Genomic DNA, 17,525 nt, shown 5'->3' on the forward strand with positions numbered 1-17,525 from the left:
AAAAATCATCGCGCTGCGCAGGAAAAAAAAGTTAATGCTTAGAAATTTTTACTTACAATATAGTTCTCTCGAGCCTTTACGTCCTACTAACGCAGTAGGTTCCGTGGGCGAGGAAGGTCTCGAAAACGCGTTTCAAATCATACACGATAGAAGCTAACCATGCCGTAGGCCCATGCGACAGAAAGTTAAGGGGTTACGTGGCTTTGAAAATCAACTTCCTGATTTCTTCATGGTTTTGATGAAAATTGGCACAAATGTTTAGAATGTCTCCCTGATACTTCCATAAAAGTTTCAGAGTGATACCTGAGAACATTTTATTGAGCAGAATTTTTCCTCTCTTGAACTTTCTGGAGGCCTGGGAGCTTAAAAACATGATGGAAGGCTCGTTGAGTATTGACTGCATAGCTCAATGCGTGCTGAAGGTCGTGACAGTACTTTTTTTTTTTCGCAACACAAATTTTTAGATACCATTTTTCAAGTTACCTTCGCACCAAGCACACTTTCGGGGTGAACGAATAGCCATGCCATAAATTTATAAAAAGTCAAGATAAAATGCGAGACTGTCTCGACCTGCACTGTAGTCCAAGAACGTGACAAAAAAACAGAATCAAAATAGGCTAAACGGTAACGAAGAAATCAGCTCCAGAAACTGAGCAGAAAGGCGAAAAAACAGTTTTGAGAAAACGGCTCTCAAAGTTGCACCTTCTCTTCAGTTCTCTAAAACGCACAAAGTTGTAATCTTTGATGTGTTTTGTGACGTGGGGTTCTTGGACATGTGGCCTCTGGTCTGCTGAGCCTTCGTTCTGCCTTTTTCATGTTTGTATGGCATTCTTTATGCTGCTCTACAAAGAGCATGGTGCCTGGGTTTCAAACCAAGTGAGGTGCAGAACTATGTGGGCATAAATATACAGTAGTTCTAGAGTTGTATCTGCAGACTGCCTCATTGATAGCAGCCTCTAGTGCAGTCAGTGAGGCATTGTTTTCTTTTGGTAGAATCGACCATGTTACTGAATGAAGGCTCTCAGCAGGCTTCTGAATCATCTTCCATTGACAATGGCTATGGAGGTTAGGAGAGCACTGATAGATAGGCAGCAATGCAGCTGCTAGGTGCTTTCCAGCCTGTACTTTTGTATCAGCCTCACTTCTGCAGCCAGGTGTCTGTGCCAGCCCAAGTGGCCTAGTGAATAGAGCTCATGATGAGGTTCTCTTTATGAATTAAAGGGGTGGTATGATAGGTATTGTTACGAGATATCGTGGCATTACGATAAAGAGGTCGGCGCGCGATGGCCAGTCGCGGGTTCGAGATGCCGATGTGCGAAATGCCTCGTCGCGGGTCCGCGGAATAGACGCTCGACGAGCTTAGTCGCGCAGTCCGAGGTGCCGATGCGCGAAATGCCTGGTCGCGGGTCCAAACACTCGGTAAGCTCAATCGCGCAGTCCGAGGGTGCCGACGCGCGAAACGCCTAGCCGCGGGTCGAGGAATAGACGCTCGAGGTGTCGACACTCGATGAGCGATGTGCCGACACGCGAATGCCTAGCCGCGGGCTCGAGGAGTCGACGCTCGAGGTGCCGACGCGCGAAGTGCCTAGCCGCGGGTCCGAGGAGTCGACACTCGATGAGCGATGTGCCGACGCGCGAAATGCCTAGCCGCGGGCTCGACGAGTCGACGCTCGATTTAGCTTAGTCACAGCACGAAAGGTGCCGACGCGCGAATGCTTAGGCAAGGATCCGAGAAGTCCGCGCGCGATGTGCTTCATCGCCGAGTCGGAGACGCCTACGCGCGAAAGGCTTAGCCGCGTGTCCGAGCATTCCGTGCCCGAAGCTCGGTCGCGAAGTCCGCGTCACCGATGCTCGAATGCTTAGCCGCGGGTCTGAGACGTCCACAAAAAGCGGATTCGGCCACGCTACTGCGATGTCCGCGTAGCGCCCGCTTTAACACTCGTCGAGATTATGGAAACTGTCCGGAGCTCGCGAGGAGACCGCAACAAGCGGAGCAGACGACGCCATCACGGAGCGAGCACCGGACCAATGGCGAACCGCGCTGGAGTCACAGGGGGCGTGGCCAATCGGTGGCTCCGGCACGACCTTCAATCATTCGCTTTTTGTGTGCTTTTTTCTGTATGGAGGAGATAGCTGAAGCGGCAGATTTGAAGACGGAGAAACGCGCTTTCCAACGAGACCAAGATGGCGGCGCTCGGCTGCGCCGTTCCGGAGATATCGGGCTTGAAAAACGCCGTTTTTTCGCGATTTCCGCGCAATTTTCGGCACCTTGGCTGATATAACAATTTTTTTTAGAGCACTTCTACTTGGTTTTCAGTGATGATATTTCGGAATCGATAGAATATGAGTTACAGAAACTGAAAATGTGATTTTCAAAAAATCGATTTTTTAGCCATTTCGCGATGCGAAAGCCGCGTCCCCCCTTAATGGGTGGCTACCAAAAGACAGACCAACTGTGCCGATGAGTATTTTGACGTCAACGATTGCCTCACCTGTGAGCAATTAAAAAAACACCGTCATTCACATGCTGAGAAAGAATGCCATGGTAAGCTGTACAGAACGTCGAAAAAGAGAACATTGTCTACAGCAAATGAGTGTAGTGAAACCCCTTCGAATGCAGGCCCAACTATTAGCAAGTTAGACAATCATCTTCAATGGTTTCTACATGAATTCTTTAGCGGTGTCACCACAAATGATGCAATACTTTGGCTTTATTGTTAATGGCACAAGCAAGTAATGCTCGCAAATGTGGTATTAAACTGAACCCACTGCAAAAAGAGTGAAATTTGAGCAGAAATTAGCCAGCAGTTTAGCTGAAAAAGTTGTCCACTTGGCACTCCTATTTATGTCACACAGTGTGGTAATAACAACTCTGAAAAGCGCTAGCTAAAGCATGCAACAGCTCTCCTGCAATACAGACCTGGTAGAGTGAGTGCGGCCAACTGCTGCAGGGGTCGTGGCGGCATAGCGCAGGGCACGGCACAGTGTCCGCAGGCTGTAGTGGGGTCGGCTGCCTGTGCCGTCAGTCAGGCTCCCGCGCAGCTTTCCTCAGGTTCAGGTAGAGGGATACACAAGCATGCACCGGTGGTGACCCACTGCTACCCAGATAGGCAGCTACCACCAGCTCCAGATCACCCTCCTCCAGGGGCTCCTCCAGGTACACCTCTGTGAAGCTGTACCGCAAGAACACTTCCTAACTACCTTTTCACTCTTTCTTTTCTCACATTTTCTACACAGGCCAGTTCTCGGTTGCAATTCCGTAGCAATGCCTTCTGCTCAATTCTAGGCCAGTCTTATCAACGATTGCTCACGGCTGGCTTATCCATTGATAATGCAGGCAGAGTAACGCTTTGGCCACTGAAGAAGCACACTAAAGCATTAGCATTGGAAAAGGTATCACTACAAAATAGCGACCCTATTCACCCATAAGCATATAGTATATAGCATAAGCATAAGCCGGTGGTTAAAATTCAAGTTAGCAAATGCGTTTTGATATACAGATATACGTTTTGTATATCTCATCTATACATTTTTTTCTTAGTAGATACAAGCGTGTCTTTACAAACTTTGTTCAATTTTATCCCACAATCTTGATTTTGGCAATTTATATCTTTTTTATGACATACACCTTGTTAATAAAACCTTTACTGTGTGAAAAGTGCATTCATTCTGCCTTTTGTTATGTATTACATAAAATACTGAGTGCAGTAGTTCCTTCAGAAAAAAAGATGTGGTGTAACCTACAAAAAACACATATGAAAGAATTAACAAAGGTGATGGTCAAAGAAATACAGAAGTTGTATGCGAGCCAGAAATTGCACAAATGCTGATTGCACTGGCTGTTATCATCTCACACTTTAAATGTTGTGTTAGCTAGTGATCGACACTGATAGAGTCAGATCATGCGTACTGTCAGCCCGTGCTGGCTTATAAGTGTTGCACTTGTCAGCAGCCAAGAAACACTTAGCAGTAAACCTCGTGTGAGTAAACAAGAAGGCACATAAAAACAGTCAGTTACTAGAAATTTTAAGTACAGGATCGAACAATATATGCATTAATGAGCTTTCCAGCTGGCAGGAAAATAAAATGCAACGAAGTTGCATTTCACACTTAAGTAATTGCCTTGAAGTGTTTTTCTTTTTTGAACCATTTCATAGTACCCTCAGGTCCAGGTTAAACTAAGCTTGTTGCATAAGTGTCGTGAAAAGAATAATTCAAGCACAACACAAACACATTTGGAGATGGTATGGAGGCTATCACCAAGGGAGGATCATGAATGTTCAACATTTCATGGCCTACAAGGCTTATACAAGGGCTACAAAGAAATGCCATTGTATAATTAAAGCCTCAAGAACTACAAGGTACTAATGCTGATTTTTATTAACCACTTAACAACCAAGCGAAAATACAGGGCCTTTCACTTACCGGCTCCGAATGCCAGCAGGCAGGTCCTTTTTGCCCACATCTGTGGCAGGGTTCATGCATGCAAACAGCCTAAATTCGGGGTGCCTCTTCAAGGGCTTTTGGTCGCTGCAAAGCATAAAAAAATGTAAATGTGAGCATACAACCTAACATAATAAGCCACTTAAGAATGAAAGCTGTTCACAGTTTCAGTCAAGTGTAATGAGTACCACCTTCCCAGCCTACAGCCATCCCAACCTACAAAAACAACAAGGTACTGTTTCCTTCGCCTAACTATACAAGTCACATACAACTACTCAATGCTACAAACAAACATATCAAAAAAAAGTATCGGAAGTTTCTGAGGAAAGGGTGGTACACTCGTATAGAAAGTGAGGAACCTGAGAAGTGTTCTGCAGTTGATGCGATGTGTGGTATTGGTAAGTTCATAGGATGTGACCTCAAAGGATAATGCGACAAACTCATATCAACACTGTGGTTTCACATGAGGTCATTACACACCTTTGAAGAAGAGTGCAGCTTCGATCGAGGAGTGCACAGTTTGGTCAGTGTAGAAACCAAGTTGGCAGCGTTTCATGCATTTGTCACTTTTGCAGACAATGCAAACTCCAACAACTTTGCCCCCTACAGTTTTGCCTGATTGGACAACGTCACTGCAGATACCGTATGGAACACTGCGTGGACTTTACTCTCTTGCATCCCCCACACACATTCATCGACCCTGCAAAGCACTCACATCTCCTGATGTTCACCTTCCCTGCATAACCCACACACAATGGTGGAAGTCGATGTCATAGTTATGCAGCAGGGTGAAAGATGGCGTGAGTGTTCCGATGCAAGCGCCACCTGAAGGTGTGGATAACTCGGGCACACAACCAACTTGCTTGCTCCTCTTTAGCTTCACGACGTCAGCATGCAAGGGCTGGCTATGCACTCGGTGCCCTTAGCAGGACTGTCTTGTGGAATGATTCTCACTCGGTTTCGGAGAGCGACACTGCTATGGGCTAACTCAATCGCCCAGACGCCCTTCTGTAGTAGGACTGCATCCATGAATGACTTGGGTGTCAGTGTCTGGCATGGGTGAACATTACTCGCTTGGTATCCTTGCCCCGTGGCAAGTCGAACTTCCTCAATTCCTCAGCATCGTCCCCATGAAAGAACTATCCTTTGTACATATTTCAGGTAGCTAGCTCATTGTATAGAAGGTGCAATAAGTGGCCTTTTCGTGTTTGTATGACTGTGTTGTCTTTTCTTTTTTTTGCAAAAGCACTTCAGAACCAACAACAGTGATGTAGCGGACAGCTCGGACAATGATAGTAGTTCCTCAAGTGCAAACATCTGTATTCCTGACCATGCAGAATGTTTGCATAACATTGACAACATTAGGCATTTTAATTGTGCACTTGACCTCCATTGGTGACCTCCCTCTGAATTTAACAGCGTTTGGCAAAAATGTTGGTAACCTTATAAAGCCAAATTAAAAAGAAAAGGGAGGGAGGGAGATTACAGAAAACCATTGATCTTCATTTCTTATTTTTTATCTCCGAAAGTTGGAACGGGAAGTATTGCTCACAATTTGTCAAGCTTAGTTTTTTAGCTGTTTAATGGTGCTAGCTTCTTCAAAATCTAGGTCACTGATGAAGCCGTTATCTGGATATTCCACATACTTCACCGAGTAGAGGCACATGTTATAACTCTAATAATCTTTCCATATTATCCAACACCTGATTGCACAGCATTTTTGCATTAGTTGCTGAAAGCCGTAAAATAATGGTTCTCCTCAAATAAGCTGGAAATAAGCATTTTTGCCAAAACTACAATTAACAGACGTTCACAGCAGTCTCATGTACTGCAACTACTGTGTTCACAAAATGGGACACCATGTGCTAGAGAGCAATCAAATTACAGCTGCACATGCATTAAAATCAAATATAGAGCAAGAGAACTATTAGTAATAACCCCATGCTAAAACAATGTGGTGGCTTACCATTTGACATTACATGAATTGTAATATGTAAACACTAGCTATCAAAAGTCACATTTGCCACCACACATTCCCTATTACTCTCATGCCGGACAGCTGCCACCATGCCTATGTTGTAGAGCTGTTTGAATATTTGAAAATCACTGAATCAAATCAAATAGTGAACTTCCAAATAAGTCTATTAGTGAATCGAATATCTACTATTCTATTTTTCGAATATTCTATCACCGCAGATATATTTACAGCAACCGCGCGACACTAGGAAAGCCGACAAACTGCCTCGCAAATGAAAGCAAATGCATGAGATGGCAACAAAGTTCTTTGAGGTCGCTATTTTTGCAACAAACCGCACAGCGGCCTCTCATTCCCGATGTCGTTTGTAGACGCACATCGGTCTCTTTTTGTAGCCTCAAGCAACCAGTCACAAGATTAGCTTTGAATTTACACGGCAGGTGTGAAAGTGTCATGGCCGTGCATTTGTGTGGACGGCATTTGAACGAGGGGTCAAGGGGGGAATTAAGCATCGCGTAAAATTGCTGTGACCCTCCAGATTTCAGAATCTTTGACCGGTGGAAAATCACATCGAACCTGACAATGAAATAGTGAGGACGGCGTGTGCTCTTAACCATCTGCGCTGGCTACATGCAGAGCGGTGTACAAGACCCGTGATGTGCGGTCCTTTCGTCTGTCGCGTGGATTGGCCTTACGATAACCCACCTGCTGGAGAGTTAGCATAATTCTTCTGTATTTTGGAGAAAAACAGGAAAGCAACACTTTCTATGCTACAAATAAATGACTGCCGCAAAACACAGGTCCACTATTAAACTAAAAAACTAATTGGTGTTCAGTACAACAGATTGTCACTAATCCATTAGTTTCAGAGAGAAAAAAAACACTGGATTCTATTCAAGAGATTAAAAATATTTTCCAGAGCTTCATATACTAGAAATGAGCTGTAATCATTGCTGGCCTACTAATATGGTGTTCCCATTAATAAGAGTAGACCGTACTGTATGTTATCTTGATTTCTATGTACCTCAGTTACCGACAGCTTGCTAGCACATTCGTATTAGGGACTCCTGAGTATGTGCAGCATTTTCCTGTCCAAAATTTGTAAGCACTAAATTTTGCACAAAGTTTCTAATAATCCGTTCGATGTTCCACCACTTATTTTCTTGATTCAATTCGATATTCAATTAGAAATCTACTATTCGGTATCCACACACTCCTACTACGTTGTACATTTGCCACATTATCCCACATCTAACGTGGTACTAGTACTATTTTTTAATGTAGTTTCCAATATAACTGCATGATACACTCTATTCAAAATCATAGCACAAACATATATCCTTAATACAACAAGCTTGGCTTCAAATAACCGGTGGTTAGGAGACAGCTACCTTAAAAAGTCATGAAATGTTCCACAACTGCACCTTCTACAAATCTAGAAGCGAAGAGGCACAACATGGTGCAATGGTGGATGCACACAAAGGTTTCCAGGGATGAATTACATCACATTTAGCAGGTGCCAATTATTAACTGTAAGGAGATTCCAAGCAGTGAGGAACAGTAAAAATGGCTTAGGGCAGCCCATTTAGCAAACACTCACACCATTCTTTCCATTCTAGGCACATTTCTGCAGTGGCAGAATCACTTGTCCATGTGGTTGGGTGATACTATAATCACAATAATGTAGTGTGCATTTCCCCAGTTACAGCTGGTTAGTGGAAAGCCCACAGCTTGGTCACACTCAATGGCATAGCAGAAAACAAAACACCAACAGAAGGTTGTAAAGTGAAAACCGTTGTTGCCAGCATAACACAAACATAAACAAAAAGAGAATATGGCAGCACGTTGCAGAAACAGGCACACACAAAGAAAGGAAGGAGTCAATCCAATAATGAGTGAAACATGCAGAGAGTGGAAAAACAAGTGAAGGTAGCTGGTTGGTGCAAGTATACAGCCTTTGTTTGAGGTGTGATTGCCACTGCCTCCTTAGCCAGTAAGTGACTATGGCTGTGCATATTTGGACAGCATCCCCTGATGTTCCTCCTCTCCACACGGCTCTCACGTATCCTGACGTTCGGCTTCTCCACATAGCACACACGTGATGGCAAAAGTCGGTGTCGTAGTTACGGAGCTGGGCAAAAGATGGGGTGAGTGTTCCAATGCTAGCTTGCTGAACTAGATGCGAATTAATAAATTTCAGATTTTTCTCTCTGTCTCTCATCAGCACTTCAGGCCAAACGAGTCAGTCCCAGCATAAATTCATGTTGATGCGATATTGTGGAAGTAACTCACCTTTCCATAACACATTGTTTGCATACCGGCATTCATAAAACCAAACATCATAACAGAAGGGCTTTAAACGAAACATAATTGCACTGTACCCTCGCTCGAATAGCACTGGCGAGCTACCATCCAGGACCGGAGCCAAGCTCTCCAGGGCTTCTCCTTCGGCCAGGTTGATTTCGTCCAAGAGAACCCAGGAACCCTCCTTCAGAGCTCTTACAAGGGCTCCCTGCACATAAGAAACCAATGACCTGCATGGCAACTCAAGCTAAACTCATCAGATTAACTGGAAATATGAAATCCTCCATAGAAGGTCTTTCGGGCAATGAACTGTGCAAGTCGTAAACCTTCAGGATGCACTCATCATGCGGCAATAAACTAATGGGTAGTACCACTGGGAAAGAAGAACTGTTGATTTCCAATATGTTTCTAGCACTGAGAGTTCTTATAATCAACTTGACAGAGCGCCATAACAGAAGCAGCTTGTGGGAACAAAATGCTTCTTGGTAATGATTCTGTTCAGTCATCCACACTGACTGTAGACTGACAATGTATTTCCACTGTGTTGCTTGCAATCGAGTCAGTCCATGCATCCCAACAAAGAGTTAGTGCATGAAAAAAGTGGACAAAGAAACGCACCTATTTAATCTGCCCTTGCTTACTGATTGCACACTCAAGCTTTAGAATGCACCTCACCTCAACAAAAGCAAATGTCAACTTGTTCTCAGCTTGGCGCGCTTGAGCCTCTGCTTTCCGCAACTGCTCCCCAAGCGCACGCCAGCGTTCCAACTGATCCTTGTCGCAACCCGGTTCTGCAGTGCAAGAAATACAACAAGTAAACCACGCTTGGCAAACGAACGAGAATGCTGGTAGTCCTAATGAATGGCAATCAGTTGGTGCAGTATTTCATAGAGTCAACATCAAGTTAGAACTAGTCCCATGAAAGAGCTTTCACTGAAATGATGTAGAATGACAGCAGACTACCTTTAAGGAACGCGCTATCAAGACCAGTTCTCTGATAAGCTAAGCAGTATCACAACCTAGAAGGTTCAATTCATTTTCGTATCAAACATTTCTATTAACAAAAGCAAGTTGTTTTGGAGAGAATTTCTTATTACAACACTTTCCAAACGCCTCATAATCATACTGTGGTTTTGGCAGATAAAACCCCAGGTTTTTTTTTGTTTTGTTTACCATGCTTCATAAACATTTTGATAGCTCCAGAAGCTCTAAATACAAATGTAATCTATAGCAGAACACCATAAACTCTAGTTATAACAACGTCTTAAGCAAGCAGGGGCAGTTCAATCAAATTCCTATTGAAATGAGGTTATCTTACTTGAAAGCTTTGACACAGCAGACTTTTGGGTGTGAGACATCAGATTGAACAAGTCACGCCACCGACGTCCAGCAAAACAAGTCTGTAACGAAGCAGCATAAAGTATAAAAATCTGTGTGCCCTCAAAAATATAGCATTGTAGTGCTCAAAAGTTACAAAAGAATAAATGTACAAGTTATCCAGAAATGTGTTTACACGTAACACAAGTGGCTGGTTACTGGCTTAGTTTAATAACTTAGTTTAATAACCAACCAAAGGGAAAACTGATCCATAGTAGAACTTTCTAGCAGTTTTTGCCTTGCACACAGCTTTGTGTACACAGTGACATTGTTTCCGTGATACTGGTGCTTAATAAGCCGAGGAGTATTCATCAAAGGCCATGCTTAATATAGCCTGAAAGATCCGAGGCCTGTAAATGTGAACTACACAGAATGTGTGCTATGGGACCCTACCACAGTGCATGACACAGAGAAACTTGAGAGAATACAGAATTTAGCCGCTCAGTATGTTTCAAGAAAATAAAGTGTAAATTTCTGTAACAAATTTTAAGAAAGAACTAAAGTGGGATACGCTAGAGAGTCAATGAAAAAGATTTCGAATCTTTTCCACAGCATCTATGATGGCACAGTCGGTATACAAACGGAGAGATACATAATGCAACCCAATTACCGATCACAACACGTAGACCACTCACTAAAAGTTCGTGAACCTGCTTGCTAGTCAGATTTGCTCAAGATGTCTTATTTTCCAAAAGCTATTCGTGATTTGAATAGATTGCCTTCTGCTGTCCGAATGGTCTGTCTATAATTGTCTTTGTATTGTTTTTGTAGCCCATGTTAATTTATTCTTACTTTTGAACACTGTTTATATGTATTTTAACAGAAGTTCTGCTAATATTATTATTGTTTTATTTGTTTTGGTAGCCCATGCTAATTTATTCATGTTGTTGAACTTTGTATGTATCACGAAAGAAGTTCTGCTGATATTATCATTGTTTTACAAATTGTACCCCCTCACTGTAATGCCTTTTTGGTGCTGTGGGTAAAGCAGAAATAATTATTAATTAATACAGTGAAATCTCGATAATTTGAAATCTCTTAATTCGAACTGAAAGATAATTGACAAATTGACATATGTACTTGAATAGGGAAAAACTCCCACAAATTTAGACTCCAAAAACCGTGCAACTGCTAGTTTGAACAAAACCAGGTCAAAGGCGAAGGTTTGATGCGTCGCTAGCTACCATAATGTCACATGCCATAAAAATGACGAGGAAGGACACAAGGGGAGCCAAGACCGAACCAGACCACGCAAAGCAGCACATGCCCTTTTTTACCATTCGACTTAAAAGGAGCAGGAAGAAAAAAAAAGTCGCAGTTTCACCCGAAAGACAAAGCATTGATGGCGATAGCAAAGCATTAGATAACTATACGAAATAAGGTTCATAGTTTTATTGGCTGTATAAATTGCAGTAAACACTTGCATACACACTAAATTAACAAGCATACTGTCATGAGCACACAGGCAAACATAAAGAAACATAGCTGTCAGAATGCTAGCGTGATGAGGAGCCCAGGCCTCCGAGAGTAAATGTTTCAGGCTGCCTCTCTCTTCAACGCATGTCCAACACTTGAGATTACGCAACCTCCAATACTAGGTGCACAGGAAGACAGCGCACAGGTAGATGGTGCACGTGAAGTGACCAGCTATCTCAGCTCACCCAAGCTGTGCACACACCACAGAGATTACCTTCAAGAGACGGCACATGGCCTGCATGGGCACTCAACGACGCACCCCCCCCCCCCCCCTGAGGACATACTTTGCCACGATATCGCGCGCTCACCTGTTCCCTCTCCCTAGACTAGCCGCCACTTGATCACATGACTTCCAATATTGGCCGTGTGAGAGGATGGTGCACATCAAGCTACCATTCTTCTCGCCTTTGACTCGCACTTGGACTTTACATGGAAACTAGGCTTATTCCAGCACATGCCGTCGCACACTAGTGAAGGAAAGATAAGGCTTTTTCAATGAAGGCCCCACATAATTGATTGGGCGCTAGATTCAATGGGGCATCTCTCCTTCATTTGAACTCCGTTTTATTCAAATAAATTTCCGATCCCCTTGGAGTTCGAATTAATGAAATTAGCGAACTGCAAGCTGCACAAGAAAAGTAGTACTGAATTTCATACATTAAACATACAATAACAAAGTTAAGGTTGCAAGAGGAATGAGCTAAATATAAAAAAGACAGAACGGCTAGGAGACACCACTCACAGTGATGTGGCTGAGGAACTTGGCATTCTGAGTCTGTGAGAATGTGGCACTAAAGAGTGCCTCAAATGCCTCCCGAACTGGGGACAACAGAAGCTTGATGTCGACAGGCTTGAAGCCACCAAGTAGGTCACTGCTGTCGCTTTGCTGACTCATGTTGAGCACTACTAAAGGGTGACCTGCATAATGCAAACATAACCAAGGAAGTAAGAGCCTCTTGCATATAAAAACCAGCCTTCCTAGTCAAAAACATTTTATATGGCATTTGCATAGTGCCAACAACCCTGTGCTTCAGTCGGACGATGCTAGTTTTTAGCCGTCATTGTGAGAGACTCCAGACATGAGCAGGCTGCAGTAGCAGGTTTCCTGCCCCATCGCGTACATGTATGTTTTATGATGTTTCTACAGAATTCCTTCACTGGAATTCGACATGCCGACCTATGGCTTCGTGCCGCTATGTAAGCAGTTGGTCTACATGTACAGTTCTGGCCGTAAGATATACATAAGTTTGCAAGATTCACAGTATGGTGTTCAATGCACCGACTTCATCTGTGAACTCAGCCGCTTAGTGGACATGCCAACCATTCATATTTTGCACTAACTGTAACAGTTAAGTGCAGCACATCTGATTCAACAGTCACACAGTATATTTAAAGGAATGTGTACAGCATTTTTCACACTAATGAGAAACAGCATACCGTAGTAATGAGATGCATAACTTGCCTAAAACCGTGGAGGCAACAATAGTCACCTCTCTTGAGCCAAGAATGATATGCTGGGAAACAGTGGCTGCATAAGCTGACCAAAAATGTTAGTGTTTGCGAGACCACTTCGGCTGTGCTAGATTATGATCACGTAAAATTGCTACACCAGTACACAAGATATTGAAGCATGCCGAACTTCCTAATTTGCTTCCCTATTATTCGCGTGGTTTGCTCTGATGAAATCCTGAATGACATAAGAATTGACAAAAGTTGTGCAGTGGAACCCCCGTTACGCATGTCCGATTATGCAACGTCCAGGGCTTTATGACAGATTAGCGCAGTCCCAGTAAACTCTCCATGGAGACAATGCATTAGAAACCTTATTTATATGACACAAGATTATACATGTCCCGTCTCATACGGCAACCAGTGTGAAGCCAGGAACCCAACGACGGACCTCGCACCGTCTTCTCTGTCAAGAGGGGGAGAGCGCACTTTTTCATACAGAGAGATCCGAATGGATCCGGCCAGTTTCGGCGTAGCTTTCTTGACTGCCACGAGGAAAGAAAAAAAACAAAAAAAACTAGGAGAGACCGTCACGCGGCAAGCCTTCGCGAGCCAACTCTGTGAAGCCATCCACTTTGCTAGAGTACACTCTACCATCACCTTTTCTCTCTCAAGAAGTCAGCCCGGCACGTGATCCTGTGCCCAGCAGCATGCTCTGCGCACTAGGCCCAGAGTGCTTGGTTTCCGGTAGGCTTTATTCGACGTGCACATGTTCAGGTGCTTCGCAAACTTCACCAACCACTCACTGCACATTTTCTCCCTACGCGCTTGTACAACTTCCACTGTTTATTGCAACTTATACATTTGTCGCCTTAAGGCCTTTGCTGCAATGCGCAAGTACAGCAGCCAAATGTTACTGTCCTTGTCGTCTTTTTTGGATGAGGGTGCGCGAAGCATGGGTTCCTCACCATAGCACAGCGGGGGTAAACACTAAATCATGCCATGACATGACATTGAAGGGTTGGGCCAAGTTTACTTCGTTTCAACTTTGTTGCACAATGCTCCCTCCTAGTCTTCTTCCCTTTTCCCTTCCTCCACGTTCACTGCCCTGTTGTGGCCATGTCTCATCGCTGTGGCCGTGTCTATGGCCGTGTCTCATCGTTTCCATCCCTTTCCTCTATACGCTTTGCTCAACCATCGCCCACATTGGTTGTGCTTTTACACTCTTGACGTTTTCTCTTAGTACTTGCTCCCATAACGAGGGTCCTCCATGTTTTTTCTTTGTCAGTCGTGATCGGAGTGAACAGCGCTCAGACAGCCAAGTAACTCAATCGTCTCCGTGTAAATCCTAAGTTATGTGTTGGGCAACTGCAACGCACAATGTTGGGGAAACAAACAGCACTGTCGCTCAGGGCCAAGCTGAAGATTATCTAAGATGTGAAGAAACGACATGGAGCCACAAAGGCCAGCATCACCCGAGATTCCAGAACCTTCATGAAAGTAGGGTACCATAATGATTGAATCAAGCAATTCCTATATGCGACGCAGAAAGAAGGAATGGTGACATAAGCAGGAGCAATATTCTCTGGCAATCACTTTCAGAGATACAGAAAACCCTCATTATAACGAAGTGAAAGGACAGACGAAAAAATTCGATAAAAGCAATTACTCCATAAAAGCTAAAAAAAGTTGACCTTAAAAAATGTTGCAGTTTCACCCAAAAGGCGAAGCATCAATTGCGGTAGAAAATTAGTAGAGAGCTATACGGAGCAAGGATAGTAGTTTTATCAGCTGTATAAACTTGGCCATGCAACAGCACCAGCAACGCGCAGAACTGTTGTTGACGCCGTCGGCGTTTTGCCCGCGTTCACACCGAACGCGCGCAGCTTTGGTGACTATTGCCAGTGCCTCTGGGGGCGGCTTGGAGGTTTTCGACGAGATCAGAACGGTCTGCTGCAAGTCCGCCCTTTCTTGACAGAATCTGCATCTATCGGTGTAAAGTTCTGGATAGTAACGGTGGTAGGCCACCAGGTTCGGATATGTTTCTGTTTGCAACAAGCGCCATGCTGTCGCTTGCCGTCTTCTTAGCGAGGAGTGTGCCGGGGGGAAACGGGCCCTGCCCAATTTATAGTGTTTGGTTATCTCGGTAAAGCTGGCCATCCGGTCTCTCTCCGTTCCCAGTGTTTGCGTGTCACCTGCTCGGTCCGTCAGTTCTCGAGCCAGGTTGTGCACTATTTCGTTCCCGGGAAGGGAGGAGTGTGCGGGTGCCCATATAATGCAAACATCTCGATCTTCAGGAAAGTTGGCTAAAATTCTTAGTGCTTCCTGCGAGATTCTTCCTTTGGCATAGTTCTTGACGGCGGTCTTGGAGTAGCTGACTATGATGTTGGCCTCCGTGGAGACTATTGCCAGTGCTAAGGCAGCCTCGTCCGCCACCTCGGCCTTTCCTGTTTTTACAGTGCCACTAACTCTGGAGTCACCCTCTAGACTGGTAGCAACTATCGACATACTCTGTCTATTTGTGTACTCCGCCGCGTCCACATAGACCACGTCCCTAGCACTACTGAATCTTTTGTGGAGAGCTCTCGCTCTTGAAATTGATTCTTCTATCTTCGTGAAACTCCAGGTGCATGTTTCTAGGGATTGGGAGTATTGAGAGATGTTCCCTTATTTTCCTTGGGATGTCTCCCCGCAGTCTGTGCTGTGCTTCGTAGGATACTGCGATGTCGTGCAAGATGTGTCTGCCCGTCAAACTCTGCGTAAGTCTTTCATACTGCGCCACTTTCTGGGCCTCAATAAGTTCGTCTAATGTGTTGTGCACGCCGAGTGCTAGCAACCTGTTGTTTGACGTATTTGCTGGAAGTCCCAAGGCTTGCTTATGCGCCCTTCTAATGATACATTCTATCTTGGCTTTCTCCGTAGCATAGAGCTTAAGGTAAGGAACCACATATACAATACGACTGATTACGAATGTTTCTATTAATCGAATAAGATTGTGGTCTTTCATGGCATAGTTCCTGTTGGATATCCACTTTATTAGTCTAATTGTTTGGTGAGCACTATTATCCAGTAGTCTAATGGATTCTCCATTATGACCGTTTTCGGATATGCGGAGTCCCAGTTTTCTTAGGCTCTCCACTATCGGTATCCTGGTGCCTTCTACTGTGCAAAATAAAGTTTTCTTCATTCAGACGCCACAGAGTGTATGTTTAACACGTTTTACATGCAAAAAAACAGTGCGGGAAACAGGACAAGTGAAAGGACACGGATGCAGCGCTGTCCTCTCACTTCTGTTTTTTTATGCTGTTTTTCTTAAATGATAACTCTACAACTAGTTCACCTTTATATTCTACTTCAGTACCTTTTACGTGCTTCATAAGTTGTGTTTGGTTATGTGCTTGATAAGCCAATCACATAATCAACAGCAATGCTCATACATGCCTGTACTTCATGTGCCCACCTGTGATCTCAGCCAGATGCTGAACAGCTGCAGTTTTTCCAACACCAGTCTCACCGACGAGCAACACTGGTTCCTCACTGGCTACTGCAGCTGCCAACTGCTCAGTCAGCACCAAGGCATGCCGGGTCCCAGCAAATGTGCTTCGTTTCGTAGCTGTTGACAATGGATCTCTTGTTTGAGCTTTTCGCCGAGGCAACACAACACGACCCACAGTGACTGATGATGCAGTCTCCTTGATCTCTGGTTTGTTCATTGTGCAAAAAAAAAGTGCCTGCAAAGATTAAATTGAGCATCATGAGCAGCATAAAAAGAATACAAACCCAAAGAATTCTCCAGGGCAGCAGAATGCAGTATTACAAATAAATCGGTGCTGAGATGATGCACTATAAAAAATATTTACACCCTTAGGGGCATATCTTGTCCCCAAACAATAATCGTCATGTCTTGCTTCCTTTCCTTTCTCGAAAACTCTGCGCTCCCTACTTTAATGTCAGGAATGCTATGTCATGCCGATAATCAACATGGCATTCATGACCTGGCACAATGCATTAAAGAAAGGAAAGGCACTCGAGGTTGATCACAATTATTGCTTGGGGAGAAGATACGCACAAAGGGTTCAAACTTTTCGCAGAATGTAACTGTGTTATGGACAATAACCGGGATTTTTATCACAGCTACAGCTACGTGAAGTCATTCACATCTTTTCTTTTTCTTGGAGTGATAGTGTAGAAGGCGTAAGTACTCTTTGTGAGCAGTATTTCAAATCCAAACTAATTCAGTGAATACCGCCATGAAGAGCGCAGTCAACAGAACAAGGAAGATGGAACACATGCGCTGCTTTTCTTTCTTGTCCTGTCGTTTACGCTGTTCACCATGACATTCACAAACCAACTAGACCAATTTCGTACTCTCGTGAAGTGATTGAAATCATTGCCAATTTGTGTTAACTCACCTGTTCAGTAAATGACAGAGCAAACGACTACTTTGACCTGTAAGTAGCAGTGCGGATCATAGCCAGGCCTCATCAAACATGTGTAGCTG

At 44.1% G+C, this 17,525-nt stretch overlaps 2 protein-coding genes across 2 annotated transcripts in view; both read right to left on the reverse strand.

Annotated features, from left to right (window-relative positions):
• The window catches only part of LOC119461957 (inositol 1,4,5-trisphosphate receptor type 1-like), a gene marked incomplete at its 5' end in the record, with an annotated part of 266,368 nt that overhangs the window by 87,514 nt on the left and 161,329 nt on the right, over nt 1-17,525 (reverse strand). The gene's annotated exons all lie outside the window — the stretch shown is intronic.
• The window catches only part of LOC119461956 (midasin), a 51,966-nt gene continuing 37,448 nt past the window's right edge, over nt 3,008-17,525 (reverse strand). The window contains exons 9-15 of the mRNA XM_037723318.2: nt 16,485-16,755; nt 12,318-12,493; nt 10,041-10,122; nt 9,398-9,513; nt 8,800-8,930; nt 4,426-4,530; nt 3,008-3,173 (exon numbers count right to left, since the gene is read on the reverse strand). Coding sequence (XP_037579246.1) covers nt 3,023-3,173; nt 4,426-4,530; nt 8,800-8,930; nt 9,398-9,513; nt 10,041-10,122; nt 12,318-12,493; nt 16,485-16,755 — 1,032 coding nt within the window. The 3' untranslated portion in view covers nt 3,008-3,022. The remainder of the gene's footprint in view (nt 3,174-4,425; nt 4,531-8,799; nt 8,931-9,397; nt 9,514-10,040; nt 10,123-12,317; nt 12,494-16,484; nt 16,756-17,525) is intronic.

This window comes from Dermacentor silvarum, chromosome 8 (genome assembly GCF_013339745.2).
Source record: "Dermacentor silvarum isolate Dsil-2018 chromosome 8, BIME_Dsil_1.4, whole genome shotgun sequence".
Classification (NCBI taxonomy): Eukaryota; Metazoa; Arthropoda; class Arachnida; order Ixodida; family Ixodidae; genus Dermacentor; species Dermacentor silvarum.